Source organism: Hevea brasiliensis, chromosome 10, assembly GCF_030052815.1.
Source record: "Hevea brasiliensis isolate MT/VB/25A 57/8 chromosome 10, ASM3005281v1, whole genome shotgun sequence".
NCBI classification, from domain to species: domain Eukaryota; kingdom Viridiplantae; phylum Streptophyta; class Magnoliopsida; order Malpighiales; family Euphorbiaceae; genus Hevea; species Hevea brasiliensis.
Genome location: NC_079502.1, coordinates 2090988 through 2103451, shown reverse-complemented (window position 1 = coordinate 2103451; position 12464 = coordinate 2090988). Strand labels below are relative to the sequence as shown.

Below are 12464 nucleotides of genomic sequence, written 5' to 3'. Positions count from 1 at the left end.
ACAATTTAGTAAATATTTATTGCCATTTCAAACATACACAAATAAACTTTCAACAATTCAAAGCAAAAGCATAATATACATCTCATGCACTTTGTAAATGAATTTTAAAGCATATTGATGTTGTGCACAAACCTTAAGCGAGTCACCTCTTGGTCTTGACTCGATCCCTCGGGTTCTTTTTCGGTATTCTTTTCCACTGAAATACACAGTTTCACAGTGTTTCAGTATCATAACTCATTATAAATCTAAAAATAAATTCAAATTCACTTATACCTAGCTTTAATATGCTATCCTCGATCCAATTGCACCTAAATTAATTCCAAATTTTGTTAATAATTATCATTAAATTATTTTTAAATTTTGAAAATCGAAAAAATTCAAAAATCTCATCAAGTGATCTAGATCGTCCGATTATCGTCTTTTTCAAACAGTGTCCGATCGGGGCGAGACCGGTCCAATCTTGAATATTTTGCCGTCCTGAGTCCATTGGTGGTTTCGGATTTTTGATCCGATGGTCGGATCGCCAAGAAAATTGCTAGAAAGCCCACTGCTGTAACTTTCTCTCTCTTCGTTTCTTAACAGAAACTTCATCATTCCAAGCATGGCTGGTCGGAAAATAGAGCTGGGTTCGTGAGGAGTTGATGACAGCTTGAATCGCCGGCGTTAGTGGCCGAAATCAACCGAAATTTTGCCTAGATTTCTCTCCCTCTCTCTTCTTTTCCTTCCCTTTCTTCTCTCTCTCTCTCTCTTCCTCCCTGCCGCTTGCTGCCGTGATTGCCGCTGCTTGACATCGTTTTGCAGTGGGGGAGTCCCACCAGCGATGGTGCTGGCCGACTGGCCGAAAAATGAGAGGGAGAAAGTGAGGGGAAAGGTTGACGCCAGAGAGGAGAAAAAAAGGGGGAGGGGGCTGCTGTTGGGTTTTTTTTTTTCTGGGTTTTTTTTAACTTTTAATTTTATTGAAATCCCTAAACTTTTCTTGTTTGTTCACATAGGTCCCTAATCTTTCTTTAATATATTTAAATTGGTAATAACAACAATGTCAATAATAATAATAATTATTATTATTAATTTAATAACCACTAAATCAATTGTTAATAATATAAAATAATATTTTATTAAACATTTAATATGGATGTTTAAAACTAGTCATATAAATAAATAATAATAATGATAAAAATAATAATACATGTAAAAATAATATACATTTAATAAAAATTATTATTGTAAAATATTAATTTAAATTCATGAATAAAATATTAATAAATTATTAGCTCAATAAAATAATAATAAAAATATATTTATTTAAAAAATTGGGTTATTATAAAATTAGTGAATTAAAAAATGAAAGGATCCACCAAATTAGTGGGTTACCAAATTAGTTGATTAAAAAAATAATGAGCTACCAAATTAGTAAATTGAAAAATGAAAGAATTTAGGAGGTTTCCAACCCCTAAATAACTCAAAAAAAACATTGCTCGCACGTGCCCTCATCGCAAGTAACATAGAATTCTCCTAGAACCACATTTTACTTCACTTCAGCTCAGAACTCCTCCATCGAAACTTCCAAACAATCCGTAACGGGCACAAGACCTTGACCAGTCCCTTGCCTCGCCACCTTCCATAGTCAACCCAAGAGAAGAAATCACAAGGCTTAACCTTTGTAAGGAGTCTCTCTTTTTCTTCTACTTTACACACCCGCATCTCTTTCTTGGGGAAATAATTATAATTACAATCTGTGTTTCTGTATTTAATTCTTTATAAATCTCCCAGTGCCCAGAAATGACAGGAGGGGTGAACAGGAAAATATCTGCGGCTTCAGCCAGAGCTCACACTAGAAGAACTAAGCAAAACAGCTCTCTTAAATTTCCTCCAGGTGGGGTTCTCTTTCTCACTTTTTTGTTTCCTTCATTTGATTCGGTTTAAAATAATCTTGCTTAAATGCTATGTGGGAAATCTATAAATTATCTTCTGGGTGGTGATTAGGATCCGATGTGCTCTTAGCAATGGGAATGTATTGGGATTCTTATAAACTAAATTTCTTTATATATTTGTTTTCTGAATTATATAGAGAATTAACCCAATATCGTTCAAAGTGGAGAACTCCAATTAAATTTTTTGGATACAGGCTTAGTTGAGTTGAGTTGACTTGACTTGACTTGTATTTATTTTCTGAATTATGACATTAATCGACTAGATTAGGGCATTACAGTGACGAGAAAGGCCATAGAAATGTACTCAACGTAGATATTTTTAAATAAGATACCATGAGATTCAAAATTTTTAGCATCATTGGACTGCATTTTATTGGGTTGATAGTATAACACTCCTTTTCTGGTCCTCTGTGTAATGATGATAAGTGTACATGAGATATTTACTTCAAGTACTTCTGTTTTTTTGTGAAAAGCTCAATTCTGTTGACATTGTCTGAATTTGAGCTTAATATTTCAGGGATCTTTTCAAAAATATTATTGGTCTTGTTAGTGGGGATTTTGGCATGGGCTTTTCAGGCGATCCGACCTCCTCCACCCAAGACATGTGGTTCTCCAGGTGGGCCTCCTATTACAGCACCAAGAATAAAGCTTAGAGATGGGAGGCATTTGGCCTATAAAGAGCATGGTGTCTCAAAAGATGTGGCTAAGTTTAAAATTATCGTTGTCCATGGTTTTAAAGCTTGCAGGCACAATCCTGCTGTTGCTGATCACCTTTCTCTGGTATTAATTGCTTGTCTATCTTATTGCTATTTTTCTGCATCCCTTTGAAGTCTTCGAGTTTGATGTATCAGTGATTAGTATTATCTAACTCACTGATGGGTTCTTCCAGGAAATTGTTGAAGAATTAGGGATCTACATTGTGTCATTTGACAGACCAGGTTATGGAGAGAGTGATCCTCATCCAAAACGAACATTGAAAAGCTTTGCTTTAGATGTCGAAGAACTGGCTGATCAATTGGGACTTGGATCCAAATTCTATGTAATTGGCCTTTCCATGGGTGGTGAGTTGACTTGGAGCTGCCTCAAGTACATTCCTCACAGGTATTATTGATAAAGAGAATCAAAATGAATGTCTATGCGTGGTGCACATGCTTACTTCTTACTGTCTACTCTCTGTGCGTTCTGTTATACGAGGTTTTTTTTTTTTTTTTGGTGTGTGTGTGTTTTAACAGGCTAGCAGGAGTAACGCTATTAGCTCCGGCTATTAACTACTGGTGGCCTGGTTTTCCTGCAAACCTATCTAATGAAGCTTACCACCTACTGCCTACACCAGATCAGTGGGCAGTCCGTGTTGCCCATTACACACCCTGGCTAACCTATTGGTGGAATACTCAAAAGTGGTTCTCTGGTTATACTGTTATAGCTGATAATCCTGATATTTTTTCTCAGCAAGACAAGGAAATCTTTGCAAAGCTTTCAACAGAAAAGAGATACCTGGTAAACTTCGGTTTGAATCTACAACTTTTATGTACTACTAATGTTGCATCATTTGGAAGAACATATCATCAAAGGCAGTTAGAAGTTCCAATCAGTCATAACAGTAATTAATTTAAATAATTATTATAGTACACTATTCAAAAATGTTGATCTATCCTCTGGAGTTGTTTAGAAATTAGTAACCATCTATTAGAGAGAATTTTGGACTCTGGCAGTTGCAAGTCTACAAAGTATTGTTGGTTGGTCCAGGGTACCTGTTTTCACAACTGGTTGTTGGTTTATTGTCCCTGAGTTTGTAGAATAATCATTATTCTCTCTTTTTCTCTCTCTCTCTGGTTTCTTGAATCTTTACCTTTTATGCTCTTTGAGGCAAAATCATAGTCCTTAGTTTTTCTACTGGAAATTGTATATGAGAATTCTTTTGCTGTATGTCTTGCATATTGTACTTGAAACATATGGCTCAAAGCAAAAAATGGATGTATAGAGACTGAAAGGATGCCTAAACCTAGAAAATTAGCCGACTTATAGCACTAATTGTAACAACGGCGAATAGGATATCATGTATTATGCATGTGAGGGAGCAGATTTCTCTGCAGTGCTGGTATCTCTTTCTTCACCCTAACTTGTTAGTTTTGTTCATGCTATCTGATTTACACCTGATTATGAACTAGAGTTGAATTTCCTGGCCCAAAGTGCATTACTCATCAGCCATGGTTTGATTTTGGAACTCATTATGTACAAGATAGTATTGTTTTTCATCTTGTACCCATAGAAGGAATATGAGAATTAGAGGTAGAGGATGAAGGACATAACCAGGGCAAATATGCCCGTCCAGCCAGTTCATCTGGCCACTTTTTGTGGTGTTATAGATTTTCTAATACCATTTTTTATCAATGAATGTGTAAACGAGAACCTACGTAAACTGATGGGCCCGATGAAACTGCATCACTAAACCAAAATCAATGGGTTTTCATTAATATGATTCGGTTCTGGTTTTAGAAAGCCCAAGCCGATTATCCTTCTGCTTCAGTTTGAGTTCTAAAAAACAATGAGTCATGAAAACCAAACCGACCTGATCCATGTATCTAATTATATAATCAAAACTCACCATTTTGTGGTTGTATATAATAATCTTGATGTACAACCCCTTCTCTAGTAAGTCCAATTTGCAGCCGCATTGTCTCCTTTCCTTAAATCTATCATGAGTCCTTTCCCTCTTCTCTCAGCTAAATTATCTAATTCCCCATAATCTTGATGGACTTCAATGTGGTGGTCTCCATTTTGATATGAGAAACTTGATGTGCTGACAATTTAGAGATCTTCCAGGCATTACAAGGATATCAGATTGCTAAATTTGGTTTGCATGTGGCCTTTTCCATTTTCTCTTTATATGCTTTTGTTAATAATATCATAAGAATTCTGGAAATTCACAAGAAATGTGCTTTGATTTATTTTATGAGTGACAACATGAATTTGATTGGTTCTCAAATGTGATAATTGTTTTTTCTTAAATTGATAATTTGCCTTTTATCAATGGTTTTATATACTGCTGATTTAGTTCTTCTTCTATTTTTCTTTTTATAATATTGTTTTGCCAGGGATGATATTGAAACCAAGATTCAAATCCAAAACTAACGTATCCAATAAAATCACTTTTCTTGTTTTTATGGATAGTGGTTTGAAATTTCTAATGCTGATGAGATTGGTTCGGTATGGCATTCTATGCTTAACCGTTTGAACTGACCCATGTATAGGCCTAAATAATTATCTTACTGCTTCTTAAAGTTCATACTTGCAAATGAAAAAGTAATCATCTTGTTCTTTTGAGTCTTGGAGTTTATTTTCCTAACATAGGACTGTAATAGTATCTGTTACTAGGAGGATCTCCCATCTCACCTCTTGTTAAGAGCAGCACTTGACAAATTCTAGGTCTGTTTACTGACTTTGTCAGTAGATAACCAAGTCAAACTCTAGTTATTGGTGAGGTTTGTAACTTCTATGCACATTAGGCCTGGCCAACAGTCCAGGCCACACTGTTCTACCCAGTTCAAGTCGGTTTGGTCCATGTGGCACCCTCTAAAGCCACCACCAATTTTTTTGTAATATGGTTTGAACCGGGCCAGAACCAGCTGTTCAAACTGCTGGTTCCGGTCCAGTTCCAGTTCAGGCCCTTAAACCATCAACCCAGTCTGGTTCCGGGTTTGACCTAGGCCTGAACTGGCCCCTGGCCAAGTCTAAAACGCATTAACCAGATTTTGTGAAAAAGCGTCAAGACTGATAACCAACTAAGCTATTAGATCTTGATATCTTGCAATGAGTTTCAGTTTATTTTTCATGTAGATGAAATTAGGATTTTTTTTTTTTTTGGGTACTTTGAATGTTGAAACACACACTATGGTTAGCATGATAGCAGAGTTAATATTCTATAACTTCTGCTACCTGTTATTTTTTAAAAGATTTTAGGTTTATTTTATTCCTCTACCTATTATTTGTGGCCTCTCAGGAACATGTGATACAGCAAGGAGAATATGAATCCTACCATCGTGACATGATGTTTGCATTTGGCACCTGGGAATTAGATCCTATGGATCTGGATAATCCATTCCCAAACAATAAAGTTTCTGTTCATCTATGGCAAGGAGATGAAGATCGTTTGGTTCCTATTAAGTTGCAGCGCTACATTACTCGACAACTTCCCTGGATTCATTATCATGAGTTACCTGGTTCTGGGCACTTTTTTCCTTTCATCGATGGGATGTCTGATAAGATTATAAAGGCAATGTTAACTGGAGAGTAGCGACCTTCTGCATTGTTGATGGGCTACCTCAGGTCAGAATTTTTTGGTTGGTCTTCTTTGTTGTCCGAGCTGAGGATTTGAAATTTCTGTTACTCATTTTGTTGTGTAAGATAAATTTTGTACTAGTGTCTTATGATTGAATATGTGGGATTTATTTGGATTTAAATATTGGTTGTGCCAACCTGGAATGGTTGTTTTGAGTGAGTTGGCAATCGTTGAGCTGTAGAAAGGATGAACTGACCGATATGGATCCTCAGTTTATCTGCTGAGTGGTCTGATATCAATAACAATACATGCACAATTTGTGTCCTGCATGTGAAATGCTTCTGATTGATTAAATAGTTAGTAGTGCCCCTGTTAAAGTTCCATGCTTGAAACTCTTCTTAGCTTTGGATTTCGACCTTGAAGACTATGTTTACTGGATAAACTCTGGAATTTATAAGAATTGCTTGATGAACTCTGGAATTCATAAGAATTGCTTGGGTTATGTTATCTTGTACATGGCATTTCTAGTTGATAATGCATTGTCATTGATGGGGCAAGTGAAAATGCTCTAAGGTGATAATTCAGAGTATACTCATCGGATGTGGAATGAAATCCCCCATTGATGGCTGGTGATGCGCAAATCAGTAGATGGAATCATGGAAAGAGGAACAGTACAACTAATGCTAATATGATATGAAGAATTACAGACTTCTGTGTGGAAGTGGTGATGAATCATAAAACGTTGTTATTTCAGTTAAGTTACATTAATACTGCTTAAATTATGTTGTTGACTATACTCCCTCTGCATTGATTGACGACGACTCCTTTAAGGCCTCCGTTTCTCTTCGGCCGAGCCACCGATTCGGTCCGGGCTGGAACAAGCGATTCAGAGCCTGACTAGAGAATGAAGTGAAAATAGACCCAGTTGGCCACAGTTTCAATCGGTTTCTGTCCTTTCCGATTCCAGTTTTTAACGGTTTTGATTTTGATTCGAAAATGGTTTAATCCACTCTACAATCATCAATTACTTTAAAAAAATAAAAAGGTTTAAATTGAATTAGAGCCGACCATTCAAATCCAATTCCGATGATTCAGATCCTTAAATCAAATTTGATCCAGATCAATTTCGATCCAATTCCTGTACCTCTACCTTTTCAAGGTCGTCACATGGACACATCATTCAACTTTGAGCAAATTATTTACTTTTTTCCTTTTAGACAGGATTTAAAATCCGTCCTAAAAAATTGTAGGATGTAAAACTTAGCAAGTCATGTAAACTAATAAAAAATATCCATGATTATAAATAGCCAATTATGCTAAAAGAAAACAAATTGTATTGCTCTAATCAAAGGAACCAAAATGGAAATAATGTAACATTTTGAGGGAATTTTTTTTTTCCTCTCATTAAATACCAAATGGGGAAATTTTCAGTACAATCATAATGCTCTTCTAATCACATGATAGCCAATACTAACAAGTCAACTGAAATTCACGATTTCTTAAACAAAAACAAAAACTTACAATCCAAGATGGCATGACATTTTTAATAATTTGCTGATAATTTATTTTTCAGTTTCAACTAAAAATATAACAGCAAGTAAAATGGTAAAAAAAATGGCAAATCTTTGTTATCTCAGCGGTACAAATGTATGACTCTAAATTCTTTCTGACCTATCATTTGGCCCTTCAACCGAAGAAATCACTACTTTTAATGATATACTCATTAATCCTTGTTCCAATGCTTCTCTACAACAACTTCATCAATTCTCCATTATTCCGTCCTGTTGCCACCTTAACCTTTTCTATGGTAAGGGCTTTTCAATTGAATACTGATTCGAAGTTCACAATTTGGAAGACAAATCAATATGCTCAAAATACTTGTCTGATATTGATGTTGATTCTCGAAGTTCTAATATACTTCAAGAAATCATTTTCTTGTGAGAGATGCAGCTCAAGTGGTGTGATTTCAGCATTTTCTTCGTCTGTGAAGATCCGAGGCACACCTACAACAATTACGGACCAAAGGCATGAAGTAATAGTTGGAAACAAGAAATTTGTGAAGTCACTAGATTAAAAATCTATCCATAATAACCCAAATAATCATTTGGCCACATGGTCATCTTCCCCTTTTATCTGTGTTTCAATAGTTCAGAAATGATATCGCCCACCACAAAGTAGAAATCTTTTATGGCTACAAGGTAGTACCATAGCCAGAAAAAAAAAATTCCCCATCTGTTAATGAAGAGCCTCTTGAAAAGGCTTTTGTATCACAGATCTGAACAACATTATTTCTTTGCATAGTAGCACACTTCTCTCCTACATGTACTGGAAATAAATATTTCATTGAGGCAATTAGCCATCACTAACACTTTTATCTTTATTGAAAACAAACCACAAATTCTTCTTCTGGAATACATAAAGTACACCATTATGGAAGAATTTTTTATTGTCATCATCTCAATCTCATGCACATTTCTCTACCAGATTGGTTTTCCATTTGTTTAACTTAAACAAGATGAATATTCTCATTATAAATTTTGTAATTTCGATCTTCAATATCAGAAAATTCAGAGTCCAAAAGTTAAAATTTACCATGAAAGCACTCTCTTGCTTCTCCAGCCATGAGCACTACATCACCACTTCGGAGAAACATGGCTAATGGTGGATCCTCCCTACTTTTTCCTCCCAAAAGGAAAATAGCCTTGCATCCCAAACTGAACAGGGGAAGGATACAATCAGCAACCAACAACTTCTTCAAATTGGGAATACATGAAGAATGAAATATTAAAGAGAATTTCCAATTTATGCACCTCATGCTTACAATAGGTTTACTCCAATCAGCTTCCATGTCATCCAAGTGACCCCCAAGCATATCACCTGCAAAGAGATGCAAGTGATAAGGATGGCGATTTATATACAAGTCTGCATGGATGATTGTGTCAATTCCATTTTCAATATTATTGAAATTTATTAAAGAATAAAGTTTATAGCCACGTATAAGATAATAAGCATGGGAAAGTGCCAGTGTTCTTGAACAGGCATATCCCCATCTTGCCTTTTAATTTCAGTCTATTGATTTAACAACATTTTGAAACTAATGTTAACAACTTAAAGTTGAACAAAAGACACAATCAAGAATCTTTCATTATGTAAATTCAATTAAAAATTACCTAATCCAAAATAGTTTACTATTGCAGCTTCCGGGTGGAATTCTTCTCCCATAGGCATTGCAGGAGCAGCCAATCTTTTAGCCAGCTGACAGAGTGCATCAGGGATCTTGTTATGTGGGAGAGATGCATTGTAATTACGCTACACCATGAACAAACACACATTTAGAAACTCATTCCACTTGTTAAATGTCTCCATTAATATTAATGTTGGATTTCATTAGTTTGCCCCCAGCATACTCAATCAATGTGTCCAGGTACAAAGAGATGTAGATTAAAAAAAAAGGGAGGGTCGTTGGGGGAAGAGAGAGAAAAGAGGTGTGGAGGACTAGCTAGCATCTCCAAGTAACATCATATGTTCTGCTATGGATTTAAGCAGCAACATATATTTAGCATACAGCTGATTCTTCATACATACAATATGAGCTAAAAGTGCAATTACTTGATAATATTTTTGTCCACATAAAGGGTTACTAACTTCAAGCTTACAAAGAGTTCATACTTAGAAAACACTGTAAGATGAGCTTCCATGTGTTTTCACCATTACTGGCTAAACAGAGCTACTACCTTCAGGGCAAAACCTATGAAAACCTACCTAAAAATGAAAAGAAATTGCCACTGTCTAGACACAGGCATAGGACATTATGACCTTCACAGAATCATACAGTTATCAGCAACTAAAGAAATAAAACTGTAAAAATTGACTATGCATGAAGAAAATTAAAAAAAAAAAAAAAAAAAAAAACCATAGTTGTAAATAACCAGATGAGAAGAATATTTTTTTATTATCCACTATAATATACAAAAACTTACATCGTGCATGGTAACATAACTCAAGCTCAAGAAACCAAGAGCATAATAACTTTAGAAAACTACTTATCACATGCAACCTAGTTCATGTGAAAGCTAAAATGGTCCTAGCGACCACATGGTATCAGTATCATACTCACATAGCAGAGACTGAGCTCAAATTCACAGACTTTGCATGCATTGCAACAGTGGGTTTTCTCATCTACAAGTGAAACTCAGGATTTGCAAAGCAAATAAAGAAAACATCATGCTTCAGTCAGATAGATAGCTCATGGCCATACAAAAATAGGTTCTTTGTTACAATTGCAAAAGGATCTATGTCTGAAATACTTGTTAGTTTTCATCCATCAGCATAAATCAAACTACGAAATCCTAATAAGCAACACTTATAAATTAGTGTGAAGACATCCCTAAAGGACAAATAATTGATACGTACTGGGCATGTGATGGAATAGGGTGAAAGAAGCAATTCTGAAATTTGAAACGTAAACATAATTGAATGGGTAATTACCTTGGACCAGTCAAATTGCAAGCCAAGGGTACTCCACCGCAGCTTTCGTAATAATGCTGAGGCTGAAATGGATTTACATGTCTTTCCTCTTGATGAAACAACATGCTCCTCACAAAATTTCCATTTATAAGAATGTTCATTGCTGACACAAGCATTAGATCCAGAATCTAAACTTGTATGTGTATTCTCATCCTCTACAAGTACTTTCCTCTCCTTTGCAGCAATAAATAAGTCATGTATAGGCCCATACATAGCATTGTGATTTGTTCTGTTAGGAGGCTGTGGGAAACTCGTCAAGCCCTCTTTTATCCATCGGCATTGTTCCTCAATGCCCAATGCTCCAGGAATGAAAGAAAAACCTGTATTGAAAAATAACATAATCTTTTTATTTTTTTTAAAGAAATAAACCGATCCTACAACATAAAAATCTGTCCTAAACCTTTACATTTTGATTTAAATTAATAATAATGACATAAAGACTATTGCTTGTATTACAATCTACGCAACAAACGTACACAATTCACAATTCCTTAAATTTCAAAGCCATAATCAACAAACCCATATTACAAAGCAAACTATCCAGTCCAAGGGCCCTGTGGTAACTATGCAAGTAATCAGACCTCATATGCAATACGAAACTAACCATCCACAAAATTGATCGACATATAACAAATTAATACCGGGGCAATTTTGCAAGCGGAAGACGGGACGGTCAAAACCGCATTGAAACGCGACAATTCCAGGAGGAAGATCACCGTTCTCGTCGTAAGATTCCGAAATCGTCTTGAAATCTAAAACCTCAGATAAATCCACTTGTTTTGGTCGCTTTTTCCTGCTGAAAAATGCAGATTAAACCTAAAGCCTAAAGGTATCATCTCAATAGCAAAAGCAAAAAAAATACAATGACCAATTAAAGAGAACAAGTATAGCTTTACTTTTTGGAGGATTTGGAATCCTGATCGTAGTAAAGTTTGTACTTCTTCTCTGTTCTCCGGAATGCTGTTCGCTCCGATGCCACTTCATCGTTGACTTTGTCGGAGCCGTACATTTCTGTGAGTCGTGCTACGGAGGGGGGAATCGCTCGCTCTCTCGATTTTCAAACTTAGGGTTTTTAATTATTCCATAGCAGGTGATCCTAGTTTTTCCTTTGAAAAAAAAAAAAATCCTAGTTTCACTGCGTCTTGGCTGCGTTTTGAAGTGTCCTTTTTTTTTTTCCTTTGAAATGGAAGTGTAGTATTTAACCAACATCTACTTTGCAACAATATATCGATTATCCATATATGGCCACGGTCTGATCGAGCCTGAAAACAGACCAAAACCGATTTGAATTTATCAAAATGAACTGAATGAAAATTTTAACTACTCGATTTCATTCAATTCTAAATTAAATTGAAAATTTTTCTTTAAAAGAAGAAAAATTTTAAAAAAATAATTTTATATCTAATTAAAATAAAACTAAGTTGAGTTAAAGTGAGATCGAATCAAAATTAAAATTGAGAAATTTTGCAGTATGATATTGTCCTCTTAATTAAATTAATAAACCAAAACTGTTAATTTCAATTCAAACCCACTTAAATTGAATCAATAAACTTTTTTTTTTTTTTTTTCTAAATGCAAGTTCATCGCATAAAAAAGCTCAAAGGGCAAATACAACATAGGTCTAAGCCTTAAACAAAGAAAGCCCAACCCATGAGCTGGCCCATTCATAAAGCCTAGAACCCAACTAGCCATAACCCTAACTCTAAACTAAGGGACCCGAAACAGAA

The 12464-nt window shown here is 35.4% G+C and overlaps 2 protein-coding genes across 3 annotated transcripts; one reads left to right on the top strand and one right to left on the bottom strand.

Moving 5' to 3' along the window:
* Positions 1–1503: 1503 nt before the first annotated feature.
* Positions 1504–6591, top strand: LOC110634519 (uncharacterized). The gene is made up of 6 exons (XM_021783547.2): positions 1504–1660; positions 1771–1873; positions 2449–2711; positions 2821–3032; positions 3164–3428; positions 5932–6591. Exons 2-6 carry the CDS (start codon positions 1780–1782, stop codon positions 6223–6225), a joined length of 1128 nt encoding a protein of 375 aa, XP_021639239.1. The 5' UTR covers positions 1504–1660; positions 1771–1779; the 3' UTR covers positions 6226–6591.
* Positions 6592–7668: 1077 nt separating this feature from the next.
* On the bottom strand, positions 7669–11951 carry LOC110634524 (alpha-ketoglutarate-dependent dioxygenase alkB). Of its 2 annotated transcripts, none has more exons than XM_058128875.1 (7): positions 11634–11951; positions 11379–11533; positions 10699–11057; positions 9381–9519; positions 9021–9087; positions 8803–8924; positions 7669–8213 (listed from the first exon to the last, which is right to left on the bottom strand). In XM_058128875.1, the coding sequence occupies exons 1-7, from the start codon at positions 11744–11746 to the stop codon at positions 8080–8082; spliced, it is 1089 nt and encodes a 362-aa protein (XP_057984858.1). In that variant the 5' UTR covers positions 11747–11951; the 3' UTR covers positions 7669–8079. The 2 variants fall into 2 exon arrangements, with proteins under 2 accessions (XP_057984858.1, XP_057984859.1); XM_058128876.1 differs by having other exon boundaries at positions 11379–11530; positions 11634–11948.
* Between the last annotated feature and the right edge of the window lie 513 nt (positions 11952–12464).

Coding starts and splice junctions, on each gene's coding strand:
- LOC110634519 (XM_021783547.2), top strand. CDS start 1,780: ATGACAGGAGGGGTGAACAGGAAAATATCTGCGGCTTCAGCCAGAGCT. Junction 2,712..2,820: donor TTGCTGATCACCTTTCTCTG/GTATTAATTGCT, acceptor GGGTTCTTCCAG/GAAATTGTTGAAGAATTAGG. Junction 3,033..3,163: donor CTCAAGTACATTCCTCACAG/GTATTATTGATA, acceptor GTGTTTTAACAG/GCTAGCAGGAGTAACGCTAT.
- LOC110634524 (XM_058128875.1), bottom strand. CDS start 11,746: ATGTACGGCTCCGACAAAGTCAACGATGAAGTGGCATCGGAGCGAACA. Junction 9,520..10,698: donor TGCAATTTGACTGGTCCAAG/GTAATTACCCAT, acceptor TTCATGGTGTAG/CGTAATTACAATGCATCTCT. Junction 9,088..9,380: donor AGTAAACTATTTTGGATTAG/GTAATTTTTAAT, acceptor ATCTCTTTGCAG/GTGATATGCTTGGGGGTCAC.